General features: G+C 40.9%; 1 protein-coding gene across 2 annotated transcripts in view; it reads left to right on the top strand.

Annotated features, from left to right (window-relative positions):
* ctnnd2a (catenin (cadherin-associated protein), delta 2a) overlaps nucleotides 1-24,267 on the top strand; it is a 923,305-nt gene that overhangs the window by 534,151 nt on the left and 364,887 nt on the right. For both annotated transcript variants that reach the window (XM_034165435.1, XM_034165372.1), the window contains exon 12: nucleotides 1,470-1,776. In XM_034165435.1, coding sequence (XP_034021326.1) covers nucleotides 1,470-1,776 — 307 coding nt within the window. The remainder of the gene's footprint in view (nucleotides 1-1,469; nucleotides 1,777-24,267) is intronic.

Raw genomic sequence — 24,267 nt, 5'->3', positions numbered from 1 at the left:
TCACATTTCTCAAAACAGAGTCGCCAATAACCAGAGTTTGATCCTCGGTGGGTGTGTCGCCGAGTGGGGAAAAATGGTTAGAAATGTGAACGGGTTGGCAGTGTACACGGGGCTTCTGTTTAGGGCTACGCTTCCTCCTCACAGTCACCCAGTCGGCCTGCTTTCCCAGCTGCTCGGGATCTGCTGGAAGGGAACTAACGGCGGCTAAGCTACCTTGGTCCGCACCAACTACAGGGGCCTGGCTAGCTGTAGAATTTTCCACGATGCGGAGCCGAGTCTCCAATTCGCCCAGCCTGGCCTCCAAAGCTACGAATAAGCTACATTTATTACAAGTACCATTACTGCTAAAGGAGGCCGAGGAATAACTAAACATTTCACACCCAGAGCATAAAAGTGCAGGAGAGACAGGAGAAGCCGCCATGCTAAATCGGCTAAGAGCTAGTAGCTGCGCTAAGCTAGCGGATTCCTAAAAACACACAAAGTGAATAATGTGTAAATAATTTAGAGGTGATTCAGCAGAGGGAGTGCTTTAGTTAAGGCACGTGAAGATTACACTGTGAAACAAATCGTTATCTAGTTAACTAGATCAATCTAACTGCGCAGATTAAACAGCTAATAGATACAGAAAAACACCGCTGTGCTCCAGAACAGGAAGTGATACAATACCGCAGTGAGAGCCAACCACCAGTAGAGGCAAGCAAGAAGGAGTTAGGAGTAAATGTCCAAACATCTTCTCAACTTGTCATCAGTTGAACTGGAGGACTTAAGCCAAGTAACTGTGGTGTTAAAATTTATTCAATATTTTTTCCCCTAAATGAATTATTTTCAAATGTTTCTGATCTGAATCTTATCAATTAGTTTAGATCCTGATTTTTTTTTTCCATTAGAGTAAAATTGTTTCAGTTATATTTGAGTTTCCAGAATGTTGTATTTTGATGATTCACATTTTGAGTTTTTTGATCAGGATTTGTTTTGTTCTGAAGTCAGGACATGTTGACATTCCAACTTTTTGAAACTGCTTTTTTCCCCATAAATGTGATTGATTGTTTATAGGCTGATTCTAACACTGGGATCAGCCTCTGCTTTCAAATATATTTAAATATTTTTGAGAAAATATGATTTCTCCTTTTTAAAAAAAAAAAAAGTCATTGCAGTAAAATGATCTCAGTCTTTTTTTTTCCTGTTTTCTGTTCCCTGTGTCATTGGTCCTTGTTGTTGTTCCTGGGTCTCTATGGGTCCATATGGACACATGCTTGATTTTTCCCAACAACCTGCTCTCCTTGTCTCTTAAACTGTCATGCTGTGATGCTCCTCCTCTTTCACTCTCTCCTCCTCATCTCTCCTGATCTTCATTGTTTCTCTGACCTTCTGTTGTCTTGCTTTCTTTCTTTCCTACCCTCTAGATCTCACCTGGCGTTTCCATGACCATGTCTTAAGTTATCTCCTCTGTCCCTACTTTCCTACCATAGCTCCCTCCTCCCCTGGTGTCGACTCCGCCCCTTTGCAGCGCACTGGCAGCCATGGCACGGCGACAGGAAACTGCAACCGCGGCGGGACCAACAACTATGCCACCGTGGGGCCTGGCTACACCTCGAGCGGAGGTGGTGGAAGTGGAGACATGTATGGTTCAGACCCCTATGTTGCAGATCCTTACCGTACCCTGCAGTACTGCCCCACAGTGGTGGAATCGCCCTACAGCAAGTCTGGACCAGCACTGCCCCCTGAAGGCAGCCTGCAGCGTTCACCCTCCATTGACTCTATTCAAAAAGACCCAAGGTAGGGTGTGTGTGTGTGTGTGTGTGTGTGTGTGTGTGTGTGTGTGTGTGTGTGTGTGTGTGTGTGTGTGTGTGTGTGTGTGTGTGTGTGTGTGTGTGTGTGTGTGTGTGTGAAAAGTGGAAACAACACAAAAACTATACGTTCCATGTGTGCACACTCTGGGTACACATTCCAATGATATTAATTTTAATGATTGAGTGGCATCGGTTGACAATACTTCTCTAAAACAGTGTTATTTTTGACAAGTCAGTTTGACAAATGGATTTGAACCAATTTTGATGATAACTTAGCTATTTAAGATGCAACAGTCAGATCACCTGGACAGCCCAGAGTATCACATCAAAATATTCCACAGTGAAGCATAGTGTACCCCAGGGTTTTGTTCTCGGCTCACTAAATTTGTTATATAATTGCGTGTTCTGTGATGTGTCACATTGTACTGTATGTGCTGTAGCTTTGCAGTGTCGGTTCACTATGGAATCTCTTAAACACCACACCATGTGGTGTTGTTTGCTCTCATGTGGTTTCATGCTGGTTGAAAGTATTTTGTTTTATATTCTGGTTTACCGCAGTCCAGCATTAGGGGTCTCCAATTGATTCAAAATGCTGCTGCCAGATTTTTGACATGAAGCACCATGTTACACCCATTTTGGCATCTCTTCACTGGCTTCCTGTCCCTGTGAGATCGGATTTTAAGGTTCTGCTACTAACCTACAAAATTGTTCACTGACTGGCACCTCTCTACTGAGCTGATCTCATTAAACCCTATGTACCGGCCCAGGCTTTGCATTCTCAGGGTGCAGGACTACTTTGTTTCCCTAGGGTAAATAAAAAGTCTGCAGGTCACAGAGCTTTCTCTTATCGTGCCCCTGTTCTGTGGAATGATCTTCCTATGTCAAAAAAGCAGTCAGATTCTGTCGAGACATCCAAGTCCAGACTTAAGACGCACTTGTTTTCCCTGTCGTATGGCTAGTATATTGGCATGTTATGTTACTATGCTTTTTACTTTTTTACTCTTACTGTGCTTTTTTAATCTTGTAATTCATTTTATTTATTTATTTTTTATTTTTTTATTATTTTGTGTGAAGTGCCTTGAGGCGACTCTGTTGTGATTTGGCGCTATATAATATGAATAAATTGAACTGAATGATTCCTTAACTTGCTGGACCAGGTATGGAATTTTTTTTTTTTTCTGTTCTGCTGAAGATACTCAGATGTGTACTGAATTAACAGTAGAAAATGACTCCAATAACACAAACATAGAGACCTGTCTGCTTGCAGTGAAAAGTTCTGTCATTGGATTTGCTGGGGGAAGATAATGTGACCAAGTAATAGAGTTCTGTGGTCTCACTTTTTTTTCTTTCAGTTTTCTTATCAAATCTTACACCAAGTGTGCTTTGAGAAATACTGTTAAAAATGGACACATTTTGTGCATGGCTGATGCCAAACTGTGATCCGTGGTATTTATTGCAGCATGTTATTTTCTGGCCTGCTGCATCCTCATAATAAGTCTCAAAATGCTGCTGCAAGAATCGTTGAGTTGTAAATCCTCATGTTGTTCATTTGATCATATGGCTGGGTTGCATATTAACAATTGGGTAAAAGTAGACAAGATACTTCTTTTGACATGTGCGCATGCATAGTTAATTCCATATTTTCTCCACATTGTCTCATACTGGATTCTACTTCTCATGTTTGAATCCCAGGTCAGTGCGACTTCACATTTTCTTTCTTCTGGAATCTTCAGGTAATTTCCTCCATTGGATGAAATGATGAAAAACAAAGAGTTGTGTGCTTACAGAAACACTGTCAGTGTGACCTTGTAGCATCTATCGTAGCTGGAATTTGGTGCAATTATTTCATATTCTGGTATGAAACACAACAAATAACACAGTAGTGATCATGAGCTTTGACACTTCATCAAGCCTCCCAGCCAATTGCTTCACGAAAAATTTCCTTACTTGAAGCCTGTCAAAACAGGCCTGTAGACACTACTAACATCTGCTGGTTAAATAATGTATAGCACATACAATGATTTACAAGCTAGAGGCCAAACCATGTACATGTAAGAGCAAGAAACATTGTGGTCATTGTTGACTCAAAGACAGAGAGACAGAGACATAGATAGACTGCTGCGATTGTGTTAACTGCAAATTTGATTATTGTAATTCAGATTTATTCAAATAAAATTTTGCACTTTCCCAAACAACTGAACATTACACACTGTGACTTGGGGCTCACTGGTTTCTTTTGAAGCTGTATTTCGCTTTCACTTAGCGCCACACTGAGTGTAAAAGAGAGCCCTACTGGGCTGTGATCACTTCCATCCTCTTCTCTGTGCAATTAAGCAAAGCACGCTCTCCCACTCCTGATAATATATTTCACACCACTCTTGATGTATAATTCCTTTAATTAGAGAGCGACGGGGACAGAGACGCATGTGGATCACGTTTCACCAGCAGCTGTCAATCACAGGACAGAAAGTGAAGGGAAATGAAGACAAGTGATGAAAGAAGGTGGAAAAGGTTTTAAAATAAGACAAAGAACCCGCGGTGTCTGCATTTTAATCTGAATAAATGTTGGACATTGATAAATCTTAATTTTCGCTCTATTGTCAGTAAGTCCCTTCATCTGCTCCCTTGTTTTGACTCAGGGTCACCACAGCAAATCTAAGGGCCCGGTCACATGGCGATCACTGAACGAAGGAAAAAAGTCACAAAGCCACAAATCATCGAGAAAAAGTGAACGAATGAGCTGGCACTTCTCTCATCACCGAAAAGCCTGCGAGTCCAGAATGCATAAAAGGCCGAAACGAAACCGAAACTAACAAAAGAAAAACAAAGCGAATAGCAGCTCTCCACAGCCACCTGCAGCTGCGTTGTCTTGACAACACATTTTTCTTCACTACAGCAACGTGTGTGCACACACGCATATTGGAGCCAGAGATGGCTGCAATGTGCGCAAATAGTTAACGTAGTTGATCAGATGCATTGTTTCTGTTTGAAAACGTTGCCTTTTGTCCCACACATGGAGGAGTCACGTTCAGCTCGTCGGATCTTTAGCTATTGATCTGTTCAGATATCATCAATGTTCATGCAAAGCTATCCAGGTTGAAGAGTGATGCTGTTTTGGACATTACAATTGTGTCCTGGCTTGAACAGAACATGCAATCTTAGAAACAAACAAAATCTATAGATTTTGTCTAAAACATTTCCTTTCAGATTTTAATGAGACAAATGTAACTCCATAGCCTCTGAGCTGAGCTCTTGCAGTTCATACGCATGCACAGTGATAAAGAAAGTGTAAAATATGTCATCTCAGTGACAGTTTAGTATTTAAACAGGGTGACAGTGTTTGAGAGTGACACAAACGCATTGTAATTGCTCGTCCGTGTTTTGTTTTTTCATGTTAAATTGGGCTCAGGGTCTCATCACTGCTTTTTGCAGATGATGTGGTCCTGTTGGCTTTCACAGCCTGTGACCTCCAACACTCACCGGATCGGTTCATAACTGAGTGTGAGGCGCCTGGGATGAGGATCAGCACCTCTAAATCTGAGGCTATAGTTCTCAGCAGGAAACCAATGGATTGCCTACTCCGGGATGGAGCAAAGGAGCGCAAGATTGGCTGGAGAATCGGCATAGCAGGGGCGGTGTTGCATTCGCTCTACCGTACTGATGTGACGAAAAGGGAGCTGAGCCAAAAGGTAAAGCTCCTGATCAGTGTGTGTTCCTACTCTCTTCTATGGTCATGAGGGTTGGGTCATGACTGAAAGAACAAGATCACAGGTCCAAGCGGTTGAAATGGGCTTCCTCAGGAGGGTGGCTGGTGTCACCCTTAGAGATAAGGTAAGATGCTCGGCCATCCATGAGGAGCTCGGAGTAAATCCGCTGCTTCTTTGCATTGAAAGAAGCCAGCAGAGGTGGTTTCGGCATCTGGTAAGGATGCCTCCTGGGCTCCTCCCTGGGTAGGCGTTCCAGGCACGTTCAACTGAGAGAAGACCCTGGGGAAGACCCAGGATTAGGTGGAAAGATTATATCTCCACACTGGCCTGGAAATGCCTTGGAATCCCCCAGTCAGTGGTGGTTAATGTGGCCCCGGAAAGGTAAATTTGTTGCCCCCGTGACCTGATCCCAGATAAGCATTTGAAGATGAATGAGTGATGTTAAATTGAATACATAAAAAGTATATTTTATTTTGTCATTTGAGGAGGCAAGGGGGATAAATGATTTTTTCCTATTTATTTTTTAAGCCTTTTTAGTTTTCACTTTTTTTGCCTGACTTGGGAAAACTGATGATATATTCAGCACGTTCTTTTCATTCATGAGGTGTTTCTGTAGCAGACAGTTTAGTGACAAAAGCACATTAGTCACACTAAACCCACTGCTGGAGGTGGAAGAAAGTTTTTCACACAGACGCTGTGAAATCAGACAAAAGTCAAAATGAGTCGTCGAGATAAAACAACATAAACAGTCATTTATTCATAAATGTGACAGTAAAGAGCAGTGGCTGTGGCTACGCAGGCGACTCAGAGTTCTTACTTCTGCCAAATCCCAGCGATCCCCAAACTACAACTGATTGTGCATCGCCACGGGAACAAAATCTGTTTATCTGTGGAGGATTTTCTTTCTTTCTTTTTTTTTTTTTTTTTTTTTACTAAAGCCACATTTCCACCCAGCAGTGCAGGTCAGTACAGCACAGTAGGGTGCGATTCGGAATGGTTAAACATGGCTTGGCTTGTATTTCCACTGCCAGCAGAACCCTTTGTTTGGTAGATGGAACATGTTAAATGTCAACATGCATGTCATGGAGATGGGCAGCGTGACGTCATATTGTTGTTCCTCAACAATGATCACCACAAAACTCTGCATCTTCTCTTTGACCAAGCTTAGCTGCTTATCGCTGACATTTTTCATTGGGTGGAAATTTAAGATGTCGCATATATTTTCGAGAGAGTTATGTATAGTGCGTAAGCTGTCACAGGGTGACGACACGTTCCTCTGTCGCTATGAGCCAGTCAATGGACAGCAGTGGGTTAGCTCCTCCCTTTTGTTACCATTCCATTACTTTGGTACTCCAAGTGAAGGGTGGCAAAAAGTAGTACGGTACGGGTGGGTTATTTTGGTAACCGTCCCTAAATTTGAATGAGGAAATGCACAAAATATCATTCTGTACCGTGCCATACCGACCCGACCTGGACCACTCAGTGGAAACAAGGTTTAAGGGATTTGATCGACCTGGAAGAATTTGATCTAGTGTCTCTTTGTCCATCTAACATTTCAGAATTTGAAACAAATTTGAGGATATTAGAATTCTGAAAAGAAAAAAAAAAAACTCCTCACATTTGGAAATATACCTGACAAACTCTGAAATTATAAATCTACAAACTATAATGCGACAACAGTTGTATAAATTTGGAATTTTACATTTAGACTTTTTAAAAACCATATTTTCACCCTGATTTTTTTTTTTTTTAAGATTCTAATTTCTTTTAGGTTTTTGACTGTGGTCACCACAGAAGATCTGGAAGTTGAATTGGCACAACTTTAACAATGGATGCCTTTGAGGTGCAACACAAGATGTTCATGGAGAATTGGGGATGAAATGGGTCATGTGGTCTTCAACCAGCGACCTTCTGGTTGGGAGGCAAGCATGGTACAGTAGCTGCTTCTATGCCGCTCCCTTTAAAAAATAAAAAAATCAAGTAAATTGAAAAATCTTCAGGGGAGTAAAGAAAGTTAAATCAAGTAAATTGAAAAATCTTCAGGGCAATAAAGACCAATCACAATGTAAATGTTATCAGGCCTTCACTGGGAATTCCAACCATTTCAGCTCAAAGTTTAGTTGATATTTTTAAGACACAAGTAGCCAAACAGAGAGGAGTGATCACATAAGATCTGCCCTCCTTCAGATGGATAATGTCATTGGGAAAAGAAAAAAAAAACTATGGGAAAGATTTAAATCAATAATAATAAAAATCGTAATAATAATAAGAAGAATTGATGTTGTTGTTTTCATTAGGATTACTATTTCTGGACTTTGATCAGAAGAAACATGCTTTACCATTCTTAAAATTGCCCCCTAGGTTGTCCATTTCCATTCTCAAATGGTTTGGTTATTAAACTAACATTAAATAGACTTCCCCCAGATGTTTAACTGGGCTGTAACATTTTTTTTTTTTGAAAGTTTGATGCATTAATATTAATATCAATTAATATAAATAAAAATCAAGTTATTATTCTAAATCCATTAGTTCCATCAGGACATTAAGTTGTGTTCCCAAATGCCCATTAGGGATCATTTTGTTTTCCTTATTGCCTTCAGCTTCATATTAAAGTGTGTTTTTATATTTACAGCCTGAGCTGCATGTACTGTGCACAGAGCCAGCACCACATCGCCTGTTCTTACTTTACTGTGCAGCATAATGCGATTAAAGTGCAGTCATTGCCCTCAACCACTGTTAAATAAGTGCAGGCGTTTAGTGCACAGTTCCACCATGTTGAAAGCTCTCGTGTTGTGTTGCCAGCCCCATACAGAGTTCAATAAAACCATATTTAATTACAGTTATTCAGGACTACTCTTTTAAGCTCTATTAACAGGAGTCCTATGGCATGGGGCTACTTTACCAACTCAATGGGTTGTTTACTTACTTGTCATTTAGGCCATTAAAGACCACAGGTAAAAGTTTTCTGACAAATTTGTCGGAACTCTGGACTTCTGTACTTTTGGGCACCATGGAAAATGAAGGCTAAGTAGTAACAGATTACGGTTGATCAGATGCCCCCCACCCCTGACCCCACCCCCCAATGGTTTAGAATGCACATGAACCACAGATTAATGAGTTCACATAAGTGTGATTTTGTGTCGTGGTGACTTGTTTTTAATGTGATAACTGATACTTTAGATGAAGATATGTCAATGTCAGCTTTATTTACATAGTACATTTACATAGTGCTTTACAGTAAAATAGGATCAACAATAAAAATAATAAAAAGCAACAACAATATTACAGTGGAATAAAATTGATAAAAGACCCAATAAAAGTGGTTTCACTCAGCCAAAGGCCAAGGTGAACAAGTGAGACTTAACAAGTGTTTTAAAACTGGACAGGCTATTTGCAGTCCGCACCGTGAAAGGTAGCGCCTTCCACAAAGTGGGAGCCACAACCACAAACTTTTCAGGAAGGGTTGAGGAACATCCAGAAGCATCTGATTCACCAACCTAAGAGCTCTGGAGGGCCGGGGCAATGTAATAAGGTCAGACAACAAGTATTCTGGGGTCAGCCCATTCAAAGACTTAAAAACAAATAAAAAAAATCTTAAAATCAGTCATGTACCTAACCGGAAGCCAGTGAAGCGAAGAGAGCTTCGGAGTTATGTGCTCATGCTTCTTTGTCCCATTTAGGAGACAAGCTGCTGCATTCTGCACAAGGTGCAGGTGGTTAAGCTGTGACTGGTCAATGCCAACATACAAGGAATTACAGTAATCTAAGCGAGATGTAATAAATGCACAAATCACTTTTTCCAGGTCTTTCTGGCTTAAGATTTAACTTTGGATAGAAGCCTCAACTGAAGAAGCTAGACGTGACCACTGAGCTAACTTATTTATCTAATTTATATGCACCATCAATAATCACACCAAGATTCCTAGCTTGAGATCCTATGTAATGTGCTAATGGGCCTAAGGAGCTGGCAAGGACCTGAACCATGTCAGGGTGACCGAACAGGACAACCTTTGTTTTGTCTTCATTTAAGCCCATCCACGTTCTAATGTCACTCATGCAGCTGAGCACAGCCTGAAGACAGTCTTTAGAAGGGACCTTCAACGGCAAATATACCTGAACATCATCAGCGAAGCAGTGAAAAGGAATATCATGCTTCTTAAAAATCGACCCCAGGGGTAGCATATATAGAGAAAACATTAAAGGGCCAAGACCTGACCTCTGGGGGACTTCACATGTCAGAGGTGCCACTGAGGAGGATAAATGCTCCAAATGCACAGAGAGGGATCTGTCTGAGAGTTGGTTTAAATTGAAAGATATGCTGAAATCAGGTTCAGTAGAATTAATACAGCTACTCTGTGCTCACACCACCTGTTTAAAAAAGCAGCCTCACAGAGAGACTGGTGATCCCGCTTTTGTGATGTGCTCACACAGTCTTTTAGCTTTGTGCTCTGCTAAAGACAGCGAACTTCTGCAAAAAATATTCTTTATTAATGTTAAGACTTGAGGACAAAGTAACTGGCTGCTCTTCCCTCTGCAGCCATGAGCGCACAGCTGAGATGGCTGAAAGTTTACAGCTCCAGAAAAATAATGCTTAACCCTGACTTTTTCCAAGTGAGTAGGCAGGATGAAGGTATTTATCCAGAAAGGGTTGTAAGTAAAGTTGTTGTTACCTTCTCATTAGACAACACAGACATCCTCTTCTCTTGGAGAGAGTGACCGGAGTAGCCAGCCAAAGGCACACCTGTGCAATAATCATGTTGTCTAATCATCTAATCGGCATCTTGATATGCCACACCTGTGAGGTGGGATGGATCATCTTGGCAAAGGAGAAGTGCTCACTAACACAGATTTAGACAGATTTATGAAGAATATTTTAAAGAAATGGATATTTTGTATGTATAGAAGATGTTTTAAATCTTTGAGTTCAGCTCATGAAAAATGGGAGCAAAAACAAAGTGTTTATATTTTTAGTTCAGCTCATGAAAAATGGGAGCAAAAACAAAGTGTTTATATTTTTAATCAGTGTACTTCATAAAGTCGACCTGGTGGATAGCTCAACCAGCCTGACCGAGTGGCAGCGACTGTCACCTTTCAGCGGGGCGGTTCTGGACTTGGATGGAAAATATGTTCCTTCTGTCTGATCCTGTTTCCTCTGGCAAGTCACATGCTGGTTTTTCTATTCACATGCGTCCTGGACCCAAGCCTGGACAAATTGAAAGTTGGTGGCCGGAAGAGTATTGAAGACGTTCCAAATGGATTAAAGAGGGGTTTCCCTTGAGCATGATTCATGCTCAAATGAGCTAACCACAATGGCAATACAAAATGTTTTTAATTCCTCTGTTTCAATTCCATGCTTTGGAAAATAGTTGGCGGTCACACGAATGCTGATTCCAAAGATGGTGTCCTTTAAGTCTTTTCCCTGAAATCAAACCTTTAATTCACGGCACAGAAACAATAAACAAGTCAAGATATTAAGGGCCAGGATAATAAAATGGTGAATGAAAACAAATTATGTGAAAAGACCTGAAAAGGAAAAACTGGGAGGAAAGAAAAGCCACAGTTATAATTGTGTAAGGAAAATGGCACCTTCAGGAATCTGTGAAGGTGAGGGAAATATCAAAGAAGGCAGGAAGTGGAAACAAAGGAAACGTAAAAATGAGGAGTGATGCGGGCGGATGTAAGATCTTGCAGCACTGCAGTATTTCTCTGGTTATCTCATCAAACAGCTGACCAGAATCAAACCTAGACATGTCCAGGTCCTCAAGTAAGAACAAGACTTTTCTCTGAGTATTGATTTTATTAAAAAAAATAATAATTTCATGTCAATCAGTAAAGTCAGGTAACGTCTCAAAGGAATGAAAACTTTTTATATCCACTGTCATAACAGGTGTAAAATAATTAACAACAGTGAGCTACACAAAAGAATGACAGCAGCTGTGTGACGTGATCTGATGTGAGGTGTCATTGTCACCGCTTGCTCTTTGTTGTCAGCATTTGTTGGCTTCCAGCTCAGTCGTGTCGCTCTATTTGTGGAAAATCTGCAGCGGTCAAGCGGTGACTCTGGGCGGATCTGAGACACACGTTCAGACCACATGGTCAAGTAAATATTCATCTACCACAATGCATTCCTCAAAGACCAAATATATTAGCAGTACAAACATATTAACACCACGGGTCATTTTAAGATCTGACAACCTTCTACGGCCCACTCAAACCTTTTAACGTCCATATGGATTGACACGAGACTAAGATGAAGTATTTCTATCTTATTGCAGTTGCGATAAATGAAGAATATCACTCAGTTTAAGCCCCATGGATTTGTCTGATTATATTCTTTAAATAATTAAATGCAAAATATAGGCAGCACCATTTTAAAGTTTAGAACAAAACTGATGTTTTAATATATTTTTATTGACTCCTCACGCCCCACCTACCAGTGAATTCACAGCCTCCAGGAGAACAGCTGTTCTACAGAGTGAAATCAACTCAAAATTGATTCTGTTCCAATTAAAAATAGCATTGACGCAACTCTATTGGAGTGTTGGATCAAGCTGAATAACATTAATATATGTCACGGTTTGAGTTTTGCTAGGTGTTCTGTGTTATTTTGTTCTTTTGTGCTATTAGTTATTTTTGCGTTTCATTGGGTTTGGTTGGTTTCTTCTCTTGCTGTTTTTTTTTCTGCTTAGGTCTGCCTGTCTTTGTTTCTCTTGTCTCTCTCCCTTTGATCTTGGTCATGGGTGTTTCTCTCTCTCTCTGGCCACGCCTTGTCTGGTGCTTTCGCTTTCCATGCACACCTGTTCCTGATTTGCTGATTACCACCTGCAGTTATTTAAGCTCACTGGGTGTGTTTGTGTCTCGCCAGTTTGTCGTGCCTTGTACCCTCATTCCAGCTCTGTTCCTGTGTACCATAGTCCTGCCTGCCTCTTTGTGTGTACCTGACCTCCAGCCTGTTGTTTAGCCTGTTGTTTGCCTGATGTTTTTTGTACTGCTGCTTTTCCTGGACTGCCTACTCGTGTACCGACCTCCACTATCTTCTACAGTAAAACCATCTAAAAACCAGAGCTGTTTGTTTTAGTCGTGCATTTGTGTCCTGCAACTCCAGACCATCCAGCCTGATAATATAGGTAACGAATACTACGATAGAGTTCAGATAACACTATTATGAATGCTGCCATGTGCAGATGTGGGAGATCCTGAGTATTGTACGAACTGTTTTTCAGGGATTCATCCAAACTCTGTGGGATTAGATCTTGCTTCACAGGGTAATAAAGATTTCAGTATTATCTGTCAGTTTGTTGCGATGAATTGAGGTGTGCTCACGTTATCGTCACAGTGGACCACAGACACACTGCTGGAGGTGCTTTGCTGCGATGTGAACACAGCTCCACAGTGGCACACAAACAATCCAAATCAGTCTCGGCTCTTAATCTTCACTTATAACTAGGGGTGGGCAAACATAAAAAATCTTAATCGCATTAACTCGATGACTTTCTGTGATTAATCATGATTAATGGCATGGTATATGTGAAACCCATAAATGAATTCAAAAGCCGCTTAAAAGCACAGTTTTATTTGAAAATGTAAATGAACATTGCATAAATTTGAAAATGTAAATTTCAACTGAAACACACTAATGAAATCAAATACAAAACCACTGGCAGGTCATTTGTTATCCTGTTTCATATCAAAATAACAGTATTCATGTCCATGACTAAATGCACTAAAACAAATACGTCACAATTGTACACATACCACAATTTGATATGTGTACAATTGTGATGTATTTGTTTTAGTATATTTAGATTTTGTTGTGATTTGGCACTTTATAAGCCGATTAAATTGAATTGAAATTGAACATTTTATTTAGTCTTAAAGTAAATAAATATGAATTTGGTCACTGGATCCTTAAACTTTGTACATAATAAACTCTACATGGTGAATCCTTGATCTCTGGACATAAATAGGAATAAACAAAATCTGTAGTTTTTGTCAAAAGCATTTCCTTTCAGACATTATTGGCATGAATGTCTTTCAATATATCTGAGCTGAGCTTCCAGCTGCTGTGCTTCACTTCAGGATGTAATTTGAAAAGAACATAGAGCACGTTTCATTTTGGGAGGAAAAAAAAACGTTTTAGTCGATTGTAGTTTCTTGTCTGTATTACATTTGGAAAGAGGTGTCATTTTATTCATTTTGAAGTTATTAATTCCGACCGGACTCTGTCTCAGCCGCGTAGCGTTTCGAGCTGTGTGAACGGAACGGAGGACGATTCTCGTTTCTTGACAGCAACAAGACAAGAGTCCCAGTTAGTGACTTTAATCCACACAAAAGTGACTGACGATATTTTAAAGGCTTTGCGAGGGATTAAGAAGCGGCTTGCCATTTCTGAAGAGCAGTGAATCAAAGAACCAACGAGCTACTGGATCGAAGCATTGCTTCAATGGTTCATGGTTTCAAAGCGGAGCCGCGCTGCAGAAATAGTTTATTACAGACCAAACCCTGAATATCCGACTTTATTTGTACGTCCGTATGACTCCGAAACTCGGAAAAATCCGTATAATTTACGGACTATATAGGTTGACATGAAAACCACCGAAAAGCTGTGCTCACCGCGGGGACACGTTCGGCTTTTCGAGATTATTCAAGATTTTTTTTTTACCGATGACGAACGATGCATAAGAAAAAAAAATGCATCGGTCCAAACCGGTCTGGATCCGGGCCTGATCCTGTAGAACTTTGTACCGAAAATGTCCATTCAAAAGTTCGGCGTCTTTCTGCATTTTGTTTTGTTGTGCATTGCATAGCCTGTACTTTTCTCGATCCTCGTGTCGTTTTCTGTGTGAACTCAGCTATCAGCAGGAAGCAGCAGCATAAGCTCGCCCCCGACTGACGCTTTCAAAATAAAAGGCAACGAGCAACAGTCATAAAAGGCTAAAAAAAAAATAAACCGCAGCGTTAAGGGGAGGAACAAAATTGTCGGCGATAATGACCTCAATAATTAACGCAACGTTAGTGCGTTAACGTTGCCCAGCCCTAATATAACATGCATCAAGTGCAGCTGAACAGACTGGTTCTGAGATAATGTTCCTTTTGTGGGGCAGAGAAATATGGAAAATGTGTACGTCAGGTGGTACTTGTTTGAGAACCACTGCACAAGCATGTCATTGATCGTGACCAACTCAGAGGTGTACTGAAATGTGTCAAATTTGGTTCTGCATTCCATTTTTACACTGTGTACGCTCCATATGACAGCCTGCACCGAACCATAACACCCATACCGTGATGGTTCAGTACGAATACACCAACTGTTCCAACCCTAATATGTAGGCGTGTTCTAGAATTGCCCAGGCAACATCAAATCTATCAAACCATCAATCACTCGAATAAGAGGACAAAATGGAAGATTTTCTTCTCCAATTTACACCAAATGTGGCACACTGGAATTGCCCAGGTGAGGTCAGATTTGCCAAAGGTTAATCACTGGGTTAATGGTCCAATTTAAGTTGTTCATCAGATGTACACCAAACTTGGCACACATATGAAGACGAGCTCTGCAAGGTCCAGTTTGCCGGAGGTCAATCATTGTTGCCTACTCCTCCCAGATTCTATTTCTGGTTTCTACCAAACTTGGTCATTGGAAGTCAGACTGGAAATGTGCAGTCGAGATGGATGGATCACTGCAGATGTATGTGAAAACTTACAGGCTTTGAAGACAGAAATGGTGCCACTGGCTGCTCACATTCCCTGTGTTGACTAAATATTGTTCATGTGCGACTCTGCACACCAACTACCTGCATTCAGTACAAACTGGAGCACCTGTGTGTGCACATGCGATGGGCCTTTACTGTTGAATTACACTCCGATGGGGGATTCCACCCTCACTTATGCGAGAATAAAACCCACTCACGTCAGGCTGCGAGATGCACCTGGGGATTTCTGCTGTGTACACTGGATTCAGATTATATGTTTACATAAAGTGGGTCACCGCTCTGTGTATACGGCTGTGCACGAACCCACACCGGGTACTTATGCTGTTAAGCAATGTGGCACTTGAACGTGTGCTCACCGGTCAGTGCACACAGTTATCTTGTATTGTTTTCTTCTCTCTTGCTGAAGTAATCCCTCTGCAGTTTTGTGTCTTTGCACTTATATTAAACATGAAAGGGGAAAGCACGCGAAAACACACATTAAGGACACCTGTGATTTGACGTATGCTTTAGAATTACGGTTTGAAGTTTAAAACAGCAGGCTGAGGTTGAAGTTTGACAGTGATGGAGTATGTTTTAGTTTTCCTCCCAATGTCAATTTAGTCATCCACTGATCCGTAAGCATTCATCCATTTATAAATGGGGCCTCCACCTTCACAATGTTTATTCCAACATCCACCCAACTGTAAGACTTGATGCATCCTGTTGACAACTGTTGACATTGATCACCACCGTAGTACGTCGTGATGTGTCATCCAGTGCCGGCAGGGGAGGGAATGGTGCCCATGACACGTTGAGTCACACCCACACACTGTATACAGTAGTGTTCAGAATAATAGTAGTGCTATGTGACTAAAAAGATTAATCCAGGTTTTGAGTATATTTCTTATTGTTACATGGGAAACAAGGTACCAGTAGATTCAGTAGATTTTCACAAATCCAACAAGACCAAGCATTTATGATATGCACACTCTTAAGGCTATGAAATTGGGCTATTAGTAAAAAAGTAGAAAAGGGGGTGTTCACAATAATAGTAGTGTGGCATTCAGTCAATGAGTTCATCAGTTTTGTGGAACAAACAGGTGTGAATCAGGTGTCCCCTATTTAAGGATGAAGCCAACACCTGTTGAACATGCTTTTCTCTTTGAAAGCCTGAAGAAAATGGGACGTTCAAGACATTGTTCAGAAGAACAGCATAGTTTGATTAAAAAGTTGATTGGCGAGGGGAAAACTTATACGCAGGTGCAAAAAATTATAGGCTGTTCATCTACAATGATCTCCAATGCTTTAAAATGGACCAAAAAAAAAAAAAAAACAGAGACGCGTGGAAGAAAACAACCATCAAAATGGATAGAAGAATAACCAGAATGGCAAAGGCTCACCCATTGATCAGCTCCAGGATGATCAAAGACAGTCTGGAGTTACCTGTAAGTGCTGTGACAGTTAGAAGACGCCTGTGTGAAGCTAATTTATTTGCAAGAATCCCCCGCAAAGTCCCTCTGTTAAATAAAAGACGTGCAGAAGAGGTTACAATTTGTCAAAGAACACATCAACTGGCCTAAAGAGAAATGGAGGAATATTTTGTGGACTGATGAGAGTAAAATTCTTCTTTTTGGGTCCAAAGGCCGCAGACAGTTTGTGAGATGACCCCCAAACTCTGAATTCAAACCACAGTTCACAGTGAAGACAGTGAAGCATGGTGGTGCAAGCAACATGATATGAGCATGTTTCTCCTACTATGGTGTTGGGCCTATATATCGCATACCAGGTAATCAGTTTGGATATGTCAGAATACTTGAAGAGGTCATGTTGCCTTATGCTGAAGAGGACATGCCCTTGAAATGGGTGTTTCAACAAGACAATGACCCCAAGGACACTAGTAACCGAGCAAAATCTTGGTTCCAAACCAACAAAATTAATGTCTCGCAGATGTGAAGAAATCATGAAAAACTGTGATTATACAACTAAATACTAGTTTAGTGATTCACAGGATTGCTAAAAAAGCAGTTTGAACATAATAGTTTTGAGTTTGTAGCGTCAACACCAGATGCTACTATTATTGTGAACACCGCCTTTTCTACTTTTTTTTACTAATAGCCCAATTTCATAGCCTTAAGAGTGTGCATCTCATAAATGCTTGGTCTTGTTGGATTTGTGAGAATCTACTGAATCTACTGGTACCTTGTTTCCCATGTAACAATAAGAAATATACTTTAAACCTGGATTAATCTTTTTAGTCACATAGCACTACTGTTATTCCAAACACTACTATACATACTTGACAAATCCTCTGTGATGTCAATCATAGGTGTTCTACAAAGTGGGTTTAAAACTTAAATGAGTTGCCATGTTGGTGGTACCTTACTCCACCTAACTTCCAGTGAACCCATAAATGGGTAAAGAGGTGGAACATGGGCAAAACCAGTGAGACCTTTGTGGGATAAATGAAGCCTGAACAAATCCTCCATCTCGTAGTTCCCAAATAAGCTACGGCTAACATGCTAACCTCAGTTTAAGTATTTGATTAGTGCATAATCTTGAGGATTGGGTTGTGGTTTTCATAATTGGTGGCTAAAGTATGGATAAGTAAAGGATAACCGCCTCATATGGCACGTTGGCTTAGTGGTCAGTGTTGTTGCTAGCCAGCGAGGAAGTCCTGGCATCACTTCCTGCCTGGTTCTTTCTGTGTGGCAAGATGGATAAACTGGACACTTTCAATTGGCGGTATGTGTGAGTGAGTCTGTCTGTCTATATGTGGACCTGCAATAAACTGGTGCCCTGTCCAGGGTGTAAATCACCTCTTGCCCAATTTCCTCTGGGAAAAGCTCCAGCCTCCTGACCCTTAATTGGAATAAGCGAGTATAGAAAATGAATGAATGAATAACCGTCATATAGCCTCAAGATATCGATACCTGCTAACAAATGCAAACAGAACATCTCTGTGTCCGTGAGTGAGGCTTATTTAGTGCACAGCAACCGTTACACTGAAAAGAAAGATTCGATGCTACTCTTCAGTAGGTCGTGGGTTGCTCAACTGGAATTTTTGGAACATTCAGACATCTGCTACCTTGTTACTTCACTGACTCTGAAAAACCTTTACAGGAGTACAGGAGTAATAAGAGTTTAAGAAAGTATAACGGGAAAAAAATCTATACAGTTTCATTGTTTGCTTTGATGCTTACTTCCACTGAGACGCCTCTAGATATCAGCAGGATTATTTTTAATCACATCACCAAAATAAACTGAAGCCATCTGAGACCAGTAAAAGCAGATAGAAGTTGTTTTAACTTCCTTTTAGTTTTATTTTCTTGGAAATGGTTGCCAGTAATATATGTGATGTGTCCATATCTGTAAACAGAAATATAACTGTTTATACAAGAAGTTGTTTTTTGTGAGTGATTCCGTTGGTCTGTACTGTCGTTCCTGAACAAAGAAAACTTGTTTATGTCTTAAAATGGTAAATGGACTGCGTTTATATAGCACCTTCATGGTCAAAGTGCTTTACAGCCATACCTCACATTCACTCACACAATGTCAGGGTGTTGCCGTGCAAGACGCTCAGTACACACTGGGAGCAACTTGGGGATTGAGGACCTTGCCCATGGACCCTGAGTGATTTTCCAAATGTAGATTGCATTGTTGCATATTGCCAATGTTTTTATGATGATGAAACAGTGTCTTTATTTCTTTTTTAAAATTGTATATCAATACGTGGTCCCTCTCCCCTTCCCTGAAATTGCCTCTTGGTCCTCTTGCTCCAGTCCATCCCCATCTAGTAACCACATCTTCTGGGCAACAAGAGAACTCGGCCCAAGTTTTAATCTTGGCCCATGTTAGAGTAGGTGTAGGGGTAGCCCCAGGCCCACTTCACACCTGGGGCCAAGTTGACATCAGGCTGACTTCTCCTGTATCCATCTTCTGCAGTCAGGTAAAATGTGGACACCCCATGGCCTTCTCCAGACCCTGGGGTGCTACACTTACATACCAGATCATGCACCAGTGATATGTACCACATTGTGCCTGGGAGGTGATGCTCTGGAGGTTAAAGCAATAGGCCTAGAAGATCCTCTGTTGAAATCCCTGTCAGACCAGAAAACTATTAAGGCTTTGGGCAAGGCCCCCCAGTTTCTCCCATTGTGCAGTTGAGCACCGTACATTCTGACATCAGTGTTTGAGCATGTGTGTGAATGTGAGGCATCATGATAAAGCACTTTGAGCTTCTGTTTCAGATGGAAAAGCATCATATAGTCAGTCAATTTAATTCACAATGTACGTGATATTCCTCACCAGAGTCTCCCTACGTAAGTAACCATTCCTTAGGGACAAACGCATTGCAGCGTTACTCGAGGATTTCATGACTAAACCAGGTACCAAAGATATCTTGAGATTGCCTAAGGTGATTGGTTAGCGTCCAACTGTCAGAACCAAGCAGTAAGGCGGAAAACACAAAGACACTTTTGTTCAGTGACCTCATGACTCCAAAGCATCTTCTCAGGGGTCTTCAGATCTCCCAAGATTGAATCTCATTCTTGAGATTGAGAGTATTTAACTTTACACAGTCAATCTGGGTCAGGATGCTGCATTTACTGTTACATCGTTGGTGGCTCTTATTCTCTGCTCTGCATTGGATGGAAGTAAGAGGATGAAATGGCAATGAGCGAAAGATAAAGAGCGGGACCGCGTTAGTCAGCGGCTGACTCAGGAGGAGCGAGCGGGAGGACAGTCGGGGCGTGAGCATCACAATCAGAGGGATTTAGAAGAAGTGATGATGGGAGAAGGGGAAGGAGGAGAGAGGACACTCTGTTGGCTGTCAGTATGGCCCAGGGGTAATTTCCTCTCCACATGAGAAATGTATGCTGGGATGTGGAATCACCTCCAAGGGAGGGTAATGATGCATCGCCAGAACCTTGGCCCTGAGGCATAGCTGTGTGTATGCCTGTGCACATGTGTGCACCTGGGCGCCGGCGGCCGTCCCTCCCTGTTCTGGGTAAATTGCCCATTGTAGTTATTTTCCTTCACTGAGGTGGCCCGTCTGTGTGACCTTGGGATGATGACACCTCTGCACGCCTGCTCCGAGCTGCAGGGAGCGTCACCCTCAACATGCACGAGAGCCCAAAAAGAGATAAATAAATCTCAGTCAGGGGTTCACACACATCCGAGGGGCCAAGTTACAATGGTCCGAGGGTTTTTTCTGTTTCTTTTGTCTCTAGTATTGAGATCAAATGTCTGTATCAGGAGCAGATCAGAGCGACTTGTGATTAGCTCTGATTATACGCATTAAAAATTACATTTGTTTTTGTGTGTTTATTTCTGTGAAGTGGAAACAACAGAAAACTACATAGAACATGGAACTGCATGTGTGCACACTCTGGATACACATTCTAGTGATATTATTTTTAATGATTGAGTCGCAGTGGTTCATAATACTTCTCTATTGCAGTGTTATTTTTGGCAGTAGTCTCCCAGCGGGGTACACTAGTTTGGCAGACAGATGTGAACAAAGGTTGATAACTTGTTTTTTTAAGATGCAGCTGTCAGATCACCTGGAAAGCCCAGAGCGTCACATCAAAATGTTCCACAGTGAAGCATAGTGTATCCCAGGGTTTTGTTCTTGGCCCACTATATTTGTTATATACTCACCTGTTATGTGATCTGTCACAGTGTATGTACTGTAGTTTTGCAATGTTGCATCACTATGGAATCTATTGAACCCCACACTATGTGGTGATCTCATGTGGTTTCATGCTGGGTGAATGTATTTTGTTCTGTAACTTGCTGGAACAGGTATGGAATAAGTTGCTGCTGCTCTGCTGATGGTACTGGGGTGTACACACAATTAAAAGTAGGAAACTACTCCAATAACACAAACGTAGAAGACTGTCTGCTTGCAGTGAAAAATTCTGTTAATTGGCTTTGCTGGAAGACAGTATCAGTGTAGCCACATATTAGTAGGTTTCATTTGGTCTTTGGGCTGTTACTGTATCTTTGGTTGAAGTCTGTTGGCCAGTATTTCTGATAATTTCACTCATGGGCCGCTTTAATAGGTACACCTTGCTAGTACCGGGTTGGACCCCTTTTTAATTTCATAACTGCCTTAATTTAATTCTTAATGGCATAAATTCAACAAAGTGTTGGAAGCTTTCCTCAGAGATGTTGGTCCATAATGACATGATCGCATCTCGCACATCACGCACATTCAAGCAGTCATTCTCCTCTGACTTCTGACATCAGCAAGGCATTTTTGTCCACACTGCCGCTCACTGGATATTGTCTCTTTTTCGGACTATTCTCTGTAAACTGTAGAGATGGCTGTGCGTGAAAATTTCAGTAAATCAGCAGTTTCTGAAACACTCAGACCAGCCTCTCTGACAACAACAACATACCACATTCAAAGTCACTTAAATCCCCTTTCTACTCCATTCTGATACTCAGTATGTACTTCAGGAAGTTGTCTTCACCACATCTGGATGTCTAAATGCATTGGGTTGCTGTGATGTGATTGGCTGATTAGGTATTTGTGTTAACAAGCAATTGAACATGTGTACATAATAAAGTGGCCAGTGAGTGTATATTTAAAACGCATATTAACTAAACTGCATGGCCCCTAGTACTATGCGCATCGGTTCACTGAATTTGTTAATCCAGATAAATGATCCCTTGAATTGAATATTGACATCAGCTGTTTATACACTGATTGTGTGCTAGTTGGGGTAATAGTGCTAAACATTTGGCCAGTATAAACAATGTCAAACAATGTGATTTTGTTTAGAGTCATTGAATATCTGGAGTATTTTCTGTCACATGTTTCCAAATGTAGTTAATTCATGTTACTGCAGACGGCAGCAACAGGACAAACTGCTGCAGTAATTAAACCCATGTGCAGTGGTTGTACATTTTTGAAGTGTTTTCGGTCTTGTGTGTCCGTCTGTCCGTCCATCCGTATGTAAACACAATAACTTGAAGAATTTTGATGTGATTTGAACTAAACTTGTGGAATAATTGAAGGTCACCCAAAGACAAAGTAATTTGATTTTGAGAAAAATTAGTTTAAAAATCATAGTCGCAGACAGAAGTCAAATGTAAATGTGAAAGGAACAGTGTTTAATACTCTGTTCTGCTTTGCACTGGGCAATAGATGGCGGAGCTTTCCTCCTCCTCACCGCTGTCTCCAGACACCAGCAACATTTGTGAGGAATTATGGGGAAATGTCACACCAGCAGAATTCTTTGTCCCGTTTCCTCGATTCGCCGTATTTTACTTTCCTGTTATAAACTATTTGAACAAAATATACACTTGGACAGTACGATCTTCATGCACAATGTGATTTCCTACTGATCCGTTTGCAGAAAGTGATCAGTAGTTTGTCTGTAAATATCAGTCGTAGCAAAAATATACTGATACTGCTGTTGGTTTTGTTAAAGATTATAAAATGTTAGACTGGATCTATTTTCTTTTTTTGGACACAAGAGTCCAACAACCCTTTAAAATGGCCTTATTTTATGGTCTTACATATGGTTGAGGCTGTTTGTGTACTTAATCTGTTAAAGGATATAAAATGTATTATTATATGGCTACGACGGTACACGCACTCTGACTGGCTGATTTCCGGTCTAATATTTTCCCATATCAGACCGTTACCATGACAATCAGTCGGGATTGAATATCAGATTTGCAACTTTGTTTACAATTTGTACAGCTAACGACCGGACCATCAGTTAAGAAAGTTCTTCATAGAGATGAAGAACACAAATAGGTCTGATTACGAGCACAAAAACGTCAGCAGCTTTCATATTTGTGCGATACCAGAGGTTTGTGTGTTTTTATATATATATATATAAATAACCTCACTTGCTCGGTCTGTACTGTCAGTAACTCCGTCTGATATTTTCCTGTACAGACCTCGCACTCGGTTAATAATCCTTTAATATCTCTTTGAAAGAGATTTAATGTGATGTCGTATGTCTACACTTTTTCAGGACATTAATATGCAGGTGGTTCCCTGGAGTCTAAAAACCAGTAAAATATGTTAAGAAGCATCTTTTGTTTTGGACACAGAGTTGGTTTGTACTTTAAAAAAACAAAAAATTGAGTTTGGAGTAAGGAGGTGATTCTCTGTATATCTCTTTAAATGGAAAAGATCTGTGACTCATTACTGCTCTGTGAATGGTGTGGGAGAAAGACCAGTCTGTTGGCTGAACAGACCGCCACTCTAACATGGCTCAGTGGGTGTGGCCTGGAATTTAGACGTGCCCTTCCATGAAGTACTGTATGTGTTGAAAGTTTAGAATTGTGTGTATACCAAGGATTTAGAGTCTACTGGGGTGTGAAGAACCTCTGATGTCCGGTTTCTCACTACCATCACTGTAGCCACCCAGTTTCCTCAGTAACCAAGAGGTATTGTTTTTGCATTGCACTAGGATCATTTGGGCATGTTTTTTCCTCTGATTATGGCAAGTACACAATGTGTGTGTTTTGCTTGTTTAAGTAAATATTACTATTTTACCTTTTAACTGTAAGCAAATAAATAAAAAACTAAAACAGCTTAAGATGGCAAGAGGAGAGGATTAAGTTACAGTTAATTCAATGGTGTAACCTCAGTGAATCCATGGGCCTATTATCTACAAAATTGGACTGTCAGAGGCAAATGTCAGTGAACTTTCATACCTCTGCCAGTTTAAGTATAAGAGGTAGATGTCAGCTGATTTTCTATTGCAACACCTTTCAGCATTTGTCACAGCTGCATATACTCAGCGTTTGTAGTCCCGTTTGCAGTTTTCCTCTGTATGGATCTCTGGGTAGCGTTCTCTATGACTGCATTTTCATTGAACGCCACCACAGTCTGGTTCCACATGTGCTGGCGCTATCGCTTTAACTATCCTTGAGAGGCATCGGGACTTAGATTTTATTTTCCCTTGGACTTGAGTGCAGTCTTGCATGAACTCAGCACATTGACTTTAGACTCACAGAAATGTGTCTTGCCTTTAATTACCTCCTTTATGGACATCCTTGGCAGACATTAATGTCACAGAGTTGTACATCTCGTATGCCTGAGCTGTCTCT

Source organism: Thalassophryne amazonica, chromosome 1 (assembly GCF_902500255.1).
Source record: "Thalassophryne amazonica chromosome 1, fThaAma1.1, whole genome shotgun sequence".
Lineage (NCBI taxonomy): Eukaryota > Metazoa > Chordata > Actinopteri > Batrachoidiformes > Batrachoididae > Thalassophryne > Thalassophryne amazonica.
This window is presented reverse-complemented; position numbering and strand designations above follow the sequence as displayed.